Source organism: Akebia trifoliata, unplaced genomic scaffold (assembly GCF_017979445.1).
Source record: "Akebia trifoliata isolate Shusen 1 unplaced genomic scaffold, ASM1797944v1 Contig00312, whole genome shotgun sequence".
Classification (NCBI taxonomy): domain Eukaryota; kingdom Viridiplantae; phylum Streptophyta; class Magnoliopsida; order Ranunculales; family Lardizabalaceae; genus Akebia; species Akebia trifoliata.
The window spans coordinates 38,098-47,112 of NW_028236959.1; the positions used below are offsets into that span (position 1 = coordinate 38,098).

Below are 9,015 nucleotides of genomic sequence, written 5' to 3' on the forward strand. Positions count from 1 at the left end.
GAGAACATGAATAAAATCAATTACAAAACACGATCAAAGTAAATCACGAGCAAAGAATACAAAACCTAAGTTAAAATAAAGCTTAAACCCTAAAAGGTTCTGTGTTGGTGTACAAGTAGTAAGTTAAAATAGAGGTTATAAAAAAAATAAAGGATGTTTTAAGGTTGGTGTGCAACCAATAGTTAAGTAGTTAAGTGGTACGCAACTAGGGGTGCAACTTGGTTCGGGTTGGTTCAGCTTAGAACAAAATCAAAATCAAACCGACCAAGGTCGGTTCCATTATATAGGAATCATAACCGAACCGATTTGATCTAGAAGTGAACCAACTCAAACTGACCTTAATTCTGTTTGGTTTGGTTCGGTTCGATTCCATGGGTTGTAAAAAAATTTTTTACACAAATTTATCAATAAAATTATGTAAACACATGAATTATGAAAATTGAAAAATTAAAAACCCAAAAACAAGATTATGTGATCACATAAAAAATTAGATTAATTTTTTTTTTTTTTAAATTGAATTTTTAAAAATGATCGAAAAAATTAATTTTTCTCCAAAACTACGAAACCCAACCCATCCTAAAACAAAATGAGTTTCCATGAGAGGTACCTGCAGCTGCATGCAGAGAGAGAGAGAGAGAGAGAGAGAGAGAAGACAGATTGGCCACACGAGTTGAGAGGTAACCTATAGCCAGCTAGCCACAAGGCCGCGGTTGCACACTTACAACGGCACGCCGAGAAAGAGAGAGAGCGAGATGCAGCCTTACCTTAGGACGAAAGAGAGAGAGAGAGCCCACAACCGGTCGTCGAAGTTGAAATGCAAACCACAGCCGCACTGTCACACAAATGGCAAGAGAGAGAGAGAGAGGGGTGATCGCCGATAGTCAGAGTTGAGCCCACAACCGCAGTTCGCTGCAAGAGATGAGAGAGAGAGAGAGTAAAGGGAAGTGGGAATCGAAATATTGAAAGAGTTAAGGGTTTAGGTTTTGTAAAAAAATAAAAATCAATTACAAATTTCATATTTTATTTCATATTAATAGTGGTTCGGTTTTTTATATTACTTGAATCGAGAATTGAATCAAATTCATCCGTTCTTCATCTTTAAAATTCAAAATTGAATCGATAACGGTCTAAACTGAATCAAACCAATCCAAATTATACTATTTGGTTATGGCCTTGTTTAAATCGAATTAAGTTGCACCCCTATACGCAACTAGTCGGTCACGTCATTTTATCAATTTTTCTTGAAAAAAAATATGCTTCTTCACCGTCTCATACAATCATACTTCTCTTTTAAATTGACATCCTTACAACGGTAAAATAACTGCCATGGCTTCTCTCCCATCTTCCTCCACTCTTGAAAAATATGCTTCTTCCCCATTTCGTACTGCTCTTTAGAATTGACACCCTTACAACGGTAGAATAACTGCCATGGCTACTCTCCCATCTTCCTCCAGCAAAACCCTAACCCTAAATTCCTCTCACCTTTTCCTCGAATCTTACAAAGCTTTCTCTCAAAACTATCCTCAAACTTCTCCACCCCAATCTTTCACTCTCCTCTCTCAACAATCTACTCTCCCTCCCATCCCTACCGATTTCCCTCCAGGCAAGCTCATCCCCAAAACCCGTTTCATCGTTGATGGATTTCGATTCTCTGGTAGTTTCTCTGTCTCATACTTCCTCTCTCACTTCCACTCAGATCACTATGTGGGCTTAAACCCCAATTGGTCCAAGGGTCTCATTTTTTGCTCCGTAACCACCGCTCAATTCCTCGTTGAAGCTCTAAAAGTACAGCATTTCTTCGTGGTCTCTTTGTCACTCCGTGAAACGGTTCTTATCGATGGGTGTGAGGTCACGCTCATAGACGCGAACCACTGCCCAGGTGCAGTCCAGTTCTTGTTTAGGATACCAGGAATTGTGGAAAATGACAAGAGGTACGTTCACACCGGAGATTTCCGTTTCTGTAATTCAATGAAACTAGAGCCTTTACTTGGTGGATTTATTGGTGCCGATGAGATTTTCTTGGATACAACGTACTGTAATCCAAAGTTTGTTTTTCCATCTCAAGAGGAATCTGTGGATTATATAATTAAAACTATAAATAGAATTAGAGTTGAAAATAAGGGCTCAATGAAGTCCGTGTTGTTTCTTATCGCTACTTATGTGATTGGGAAAGAGAGGATTTTGCTTGAAATTTCACGTAGAGGTAATTGTATGATTCATGTGAATGATAGGAAAATGGTAATTTTACATCTTTTAGGGTTTGGTAAAGGTGAGATATTTTCTGAGGATGCTTCTGCGAGTGATGTTCATGTGGTTGGATGGAATGTATTGGGTGAGACTTGGCCCTATTTTCGACCTAACTTTGCAAAAATGAAGGAGATGATGATTGAGAGAGGGTACTCAAAGGCCGTGGGTTTTGTTCCTACGGGATGGATGTACGAAGCAAAACGAGATGGGTTTGTAGTTAGGGCCAAGGATTCATGTGAGATCCATCTTGTTCCGTATAGCGAACATTCGAGCTATGATGAGCTCAGAGAGTACGTTAGGTTCTTGAGACCAAAGCGTGTGGTTCCAACAGTGGGGTTGGATGTTGAGAAACTTGATAGCAACCATGCCATTGCAATGCGGAAGCATTTTGCTGGGTTGGTAGATGAGATGGCCAACAAGCGAGAATTCTTGATGGGTTTTCACCAGAGATCACATGACATAGATGAAAAGGGTGGTGAAGATATAAGTGTTGACTTGAACAAGGGACTGGACAAGGACAAAGAAGTTGTCAAACCATCGAAAAAGATTTCCGAGACTCCTAATACAAGAGAATCAAATGTTCTGAATGGTAAAGATACAGAACGGGTGATAGAAGAGCTTCATGATTGTTTGCCTCTTTGGGTTACCAAGGATCTGATGTTAGAACTACTTACTAGGTCAGGTGGAAATATTGTTGAAGCAGTTTCTGATTTCTATGAACGTGAAACAGAATTTCATGAGCAGGTAATTGCGTGTACCAAATCAATTGCTCTCTCTCATACAAATTCATTGAGTGATTCTGCTTCGCTTCCTGAATTAACATCTATTAAGGGCACTCCTCATGCAAGTGTAAGAAGCATTTTATTAGGTGAAGACAAGAAGTCACCCAACATAAGATGTTCAAAGAATAGCAATATTTCTCCCAGGAAAAGGGCTGGTAAAGGTCTTGAGAAGATGCTCAACAAGAAAGTAAGACCTAATTCAAGTCTAGAATCTAGTGGGTGCAAACAACCTACGATAACCAAGTTCTTCAGTAAACTTGTACCCAATACTTCACAAGTTGAAGGGGTTTTTAGTGGAAATTTGTTACTAAATGAAGATATTGAACCATATAAAGATGAGTTAGATCAATTTCTTCGGGTAATTAATGGAAGCATATCACGAAGCAATGCTGCCTCTATACTGGAGAAGGCAAAAGGAGATATTAATGTGGCACTGGATATGTATTATGATGATACTGGTGGTGACCGTGACCGTGACAAGAAAGAAGGGAAGTTAACTTTCTGCAGTAAATCTGATCAACCTCAGAGCTCTGCTGGGAATGAAAGAATATCGTCAAAAAAGGGAACCTTAGATATGCCTAGTTTATTTGTGAAAGGGCTTTCAACAGGTGATGCAAGTGCAACTCATGTATCACAACCACTAGAAAAGTATTCTCCCATTGAGCAAGGTTGGTGCTCCTGTTAGTTACCTCTTCTGAGATTCAGTTGAAATATATTGGAAATTTTGTGTTATATTTCTACTTCATCATAGATTGGATTTTTTTTATTTATTTAAAAATTTGAAATCCTTGCATGGTGATGAGATGCCTCTGCAGCATGCTGGAGAGCTGGAGAGGCTGCTCCATATTTACATCTTGCACGAACATTTTTTTTGGTGGAAAGGGAAAGAGGCAAGATAAAAGCTACCGGTATGCTGTGCAACATGTTCAGAAGGTTGATCTTGGATGGTTGGCCTTGTCTTGTTTCTTCTAACAGTTTTCCTTGTCATAGAATTTCATGGTGTGTTTGATTGCATGGAAAATCAAAATCTATGGATTTCAAATTCCTTAGGAAAATCGTAGGAAGAAAATAGGAACCATGGAAAACTTGATCAAAAAAGGAGAGAGAGAGAGAGAGAGAGAGAGAGAGAGAGAGAGAGAGAGAGAGGCCAGCAGTGACGGTGGTGGTGGTCAGTAAGAAGGAGAATAAGAAAGAGAAGAAGTAGAGATTAGGGTTTTGGGGGTGGATTGGTGGGAAAATGAAATCCTTGGATTTTTTGGATGAGCATGAAAATCCATTTTCCATGAAAATAACCAATCAAACACATGGAAAATGGATTTCCCACCCATTTTCCATGCACAATCAAACACACCTTCACTTTCTTTTCGAGGAAGTCCATTACGGCGTTGCTGATTGTTTTTTTTTTTTTTTGAATTTGTTTTGCTTTCAATGCTTCTTATAATACAGCTTGCTTGCATTGTCACCCAATGACGTGCTACCTGCCGTGTACCTGTGCACAAATAAGATTGCTGCTGACCATGAAAATATGGTTAGTTTATATCCATATTAACTTCTAGAATTGTGCAAGGTCTGAATTTCATTTTATCATCATTATATAACCATTCCTCTAATCTTTCTTCAATTTTAATGCCACTATGATATCACTGCTTTTACGACCAAGTTATTATCCCCGTCAGTTAGTACCAAGGTAGAAATATATCAAAATGTCCAGGATGAATCTCAATTTCAACTAAATGTTACATTCGTCATCTTGATGATTCATGATCTCACACCCTCGTTGTGCAAATTGTGAACCAGATTTTTTTGTTTTTTCCACCTCACATGGAGCTGAAAGCTACGTTTTGGCTGATCCAGCCTTTGTGCTTGACCAAATTATCTGTATCCTAAAGGCATGAAGTTTCATATCACATCTGCTTTGCTGTGCCTTTGGGACATTCTATTAGCTTATGGTTCTTGAAGTAGGATTGGAAAAGACTCGAGTTATATCATTCCCCTTTGAGAATATGTGGCTCCTATTTGAAAATTTTAATGAGCAAGTACCTGAGTGGTGTATATTCTCATTCTTTGGAACACGCGGTTTAGCTCAGTTGTAAACTAAAGGCTCTCAAAGAGAAACTTGTAGTCTGGGACAAGGAGACTTTTGGTAGGATTGAAGAAATGAGGAAAAAGGATTACTGGATGAGATTGACAGGGTGGATAGGAAAGATGAAGGTAGTCAGCCAAATTGTCAGATGTGAAGAAGCCTAGGTTCGATCTGAAAGAGGATTCTAAAAAGTGTTGGCTATGGAAGAGGTCGGTAGATGCAGAAAGCGAAGATCATATGTTTGAAGGACAGCCATAATAATATATTATTTTTTCATCGAATGATCAATAGTCATAGAAAGACCAACCATATTTCCAAACTCAGTGGGAGGTGCTGGTCGGGGATGAGAGAATTAGGGAAGGGGTGCTGGAGTTCTAGAAAAAGTTGTATGTCGAGGAACATGTGCTTTTGATAGTATCTCTTGGAAAAAGAAATAGCATGGCTTAAGATGCCTTTGAAAGTGTTCCAAACCATTGTTGGTATGAGTAAGGAGAAATCCCAAGGGCCCAATAGCTTCTTTATGATATTCTTTTAGTCTTTCTGGAAAATAATAAAGGATGTTCTGATGCTGATGGTCATTGATTTTTAGGATGTGGGGGTACATTAGTATTCTTCAATAACCTAAATAAGGTTGGGGCTGAAGATATTTGAGATCTCATGCTAATTATTCTTGTCGGGTCCATGTACATCAGTATTCTTCAATAACCTAAATGAGGTTGGGGCTGAAGATATTTGAGATCTCATGCTAATTATTCTTGTCGGGTCCATGTACAAATTGATTTCTAAAATGCTAGCATTGAGACTTGAAAAGGTTATCCCAATTATGGTTTTTCTAAATCATGGAAAAACCATGGAGCCACTACCGAGTTCAGTATGCTCGAAGGCCAAAAAAAAGAATAACAATGTTTCCTCAGGAGAAAAATATTATAAATACTCGTAACAGATTAGGTTTAGCTCGACTGGCGAAACGTGTGGATTGAATAATAGTAACTCCTTGTGGATCAGTACCATCAGGCCGCAAACCAAAGGATGGTTCTCTATCACATGATTGCTGGTTTTGGATTCTTCACAAGATATATCATTAGGGAAATCCATGTACTTTTAGTAGTAGTGGGGCCTACACACAAAATGATTCTTCTTCATGAGTTCTGGGCTAATCTTTGAAGAGATCATGATTGCAGAAAAGACGTGAAGAAAATTAATCACTGATCTAGCTGTAGCTGCAGATTGTGTCTTCCATTTTGTGGCTTTGTCATGGCAAGTTGGACATTATTTGGTGGAGGATGCTAGGGTTGTAAATACTCTCATTTGTAATTTCTTTATTTGATTCAATATAGCAGGTAAGGGTTTACCATCCCAATCTTTCCTTCGAAATACAGAGAGAAAATCTCTATCTTCAACTACTAAATTGAAGACAAGGTTCTTATATTCTCATATATTATCTAAAACATTTTCTTTTTTTCATGGGGGTGGTGGGTCTAGAGCTAGTTCAAGTACTACATTGTATGCATTAGGGAATGTTATGATGAGTGTGCTTGGAATAGATTCAAAGAACACTGCTTGTGCAGTCACTGTACATAACTATTTTATAAATGATGATGCAGGAACTGAACATTGGTGGCAGTCTGGTAACAGCTGCGCTTGAAGAGGCATGTGGGACGAAAAGGTCTAAAATAAAGGAAATGTACAATAATTTGGGTGATCTTGGTAGGAATATTAGTGTTTCTCCTTTAATTTGTGACTTGTGTGCTAGTTCTTTTCATTTTATTAATTTATTAGATTGCTTCAAAATTTCAAGTATTGTCATTAAAATTAGTTTTTTATCTTTTCTTTTTTGCTTCTGAAATCTTTTATTTTATACATCCATTCTTAGACAACTTACTGATGGCCTGTTCCATTTGAAGGTGATGTTGCTCAAGAATGCCGGCAGACACAATCATTACTTGCCCCTCTCTGTGCACTTTCAATCCTAGAAGTCTTTTCTGTGCTTCAAAAAATAAGGTATTCAATTGGTGAATCTTTTTATAGTTCCATTTTTTTTTCTTTGATAAGTGTAGATTTTATTTAAAAGGAAAAAAAAAAAAAAACCAAAAAGATGCAAAGGTGGTTGAGATGAACTACTAGAGGCTAAAGTGATCAAATTAAAAGAGAAAAGATAGGATAATAAAAAGGGAGTGACAGACTAATCCTTATCATGAATCAACAACTCCCATCTAATACAAAATCCTCAAGAAACATTTTCCCTGAAGATCAGCTGAAACATAGGCTTTTGATAGAGAACTAGGGCTTGAAGATCAGCTTCCTTCATCTTGTCCAACACTGTTCTGTTTATTCTACCTCCAATGCTCCAAGTTTTCCCTAAAGAATTGGAAATGGGCAAACTCTCTAGAGTGATTGCCCTCAAGATGAAGGGTTAAAATACAAACCAAGAAACAGGTCCAACAAGGGTTAAAATATAGTAGTGTAATGATTTTCTGACGCCCCACTCTGACACATAGCTCCCTATGCCCTCATCACAGAACCCTCGATCCTTTGCCTTGGGATACGCATAAGCATACATCTTTTTCTTGTGTATCCCAAGGCAACTGATCTACAGTTCTGATATGGGAGTGTAGGGGGGGTGTGTGTCAGAGGGGGCGTCATATTATCAGAACTCAATATAGTATTGTTCTGTTTTTCTAAAATTGAAACGGAAATGAAGCAAATGTGACTTTAAATCATTAAATTTTAGTTTTTATTTTTAAATTAATAAAGAAAATTGTTAAATATTTAAAATGAAAGTTAGAATTAAAAATAATATTTTTCAAATTGAAACACGTTAGAAATGTTTTGTCATAGGAAACATGAGATTTTGCATTTGATGCATTTACATTAGAAATGCTTTGAAACAATCATAGGAAACATGAAACATTGCATTTGAAACCTTAACAAGTTTGGGATATAAGCGAGTCTTTAACGCAAAATAATAAGTTAGGAATCAAATCACTCTACAAGTCACTATGGTTTCTTCTTAAACTGAAGTTCCATGTTATATAATCCTCGTTTTGAAACCCAAATCTGTACTTGTCTCCTTTGCCATTGTTGAAATGGATGCCTTTTGAGAATTCCATTTAGACATAGGATCACCGTTCTAACACACTAGGGCTTTCAATGGATCAGATCAGACCAGAAATCCGATATGTTTTGATAACTTTGTGTCTGGATCGAGGATATATCAATCTCAATCCTATCTGACTCAATATCAGATTGGTCCCAATCTGACCCTGATCCAATCTTGATCCAATCCATTGATGGCCCTACTGCACACAGAGATGTAAGAAACCCAGGTATTCCCATGATTTTATCCCAACTTCCTTAGGTCTAAATCAGTCAAGGAGTCATGGCTCAAAATTTTGTTCAACTTTGGGATGCTTCAGTGGAACATTCTGATTTCAGTCAAGACTCAAACAAAACATTTAAATGTCCTGGGAATGTTTGGAATGCCTTAAAATGTTTCGATTGATATGGACTCGTTTTTTCTTCTGCTCAAAATACTACCTCGAAACAACTTTTTAAACCTTGGTTCAAGGGGACTTTGTTTTTTTGTTGGTTGTTTGTTTTTTTCTGAGTATGTTGTTAGATATAACTTTTTGATTGTGTGATTATGTGACTGCTAGTTTGTTCAATTAGCTTTTCGCCTCATATTTTTGGTGTCGTTTTTTGTTTCTTGTTCTCTTTTCCTTGAGGTTTAATTCTTGTGGTGGATCTCCTTGACCTCCGATGAGTTTTATGAGCTTCTCTTCTAGTTTTTAGTATTCTCCTTTGAAAATTATAATAAAAATATTGATAAAAATAAAAAATTTCATACTAACAATATTGATTTATTCTAAACATATTAGCATATGTTCATATACGCGAACATAT

General features: G+C 37.3%; 1 protein-coding gene across 8 annotated transcripts; it reads left to right on the top strand.

Moving 5' to 3' along the window:
• Window positions 1-1,193: 1,193 nt before the first annotated feature.
• On the top strand, window positions 1,194-8,659 carry LOC147381650 (DNA ligase 6-like). 8 transcript variants are annotated; one of them, XM_086430122.1, is made up of 5 exons: window positions 1,194-3,697; window positions 3,845-3,962; window positions 4,476-4,557; window positions 6,717-6,819; window positions 7,017-8,658. In XM_086430122.1, the coding sequence occupies exons 1-5, from the start codon at window positions 1,429-1,431 to the stop codon at window positions 7,178-7,180; spliced, it is 2,736 nt and encodes a 911-aa protein (XP_086286248.1). In that variant the 5' UTR covers window positions 1,194-1,428; the 3' UTR covers window positions 7,181-8,658. The 8 variants fall into 8 exon arrangements, 5 of the variants coding, with proteins under 5 accessions (XP_086286248.1, XP_086286252.1, XP_086286249.1 ...); XR_015174444.1 differs by having other exon boundaries at window positions 1,195-3,697; window positions 3,845-3,976; window positions 7,017-7,051; XR_015174445.1 differs by having other exon boundaries at window positions 1,195-3,697; window positions 3,845-3,937; window positions 7,017-7,051.
• Window positions 8,660-9,015: the final 356 nt, after the last annotated feature.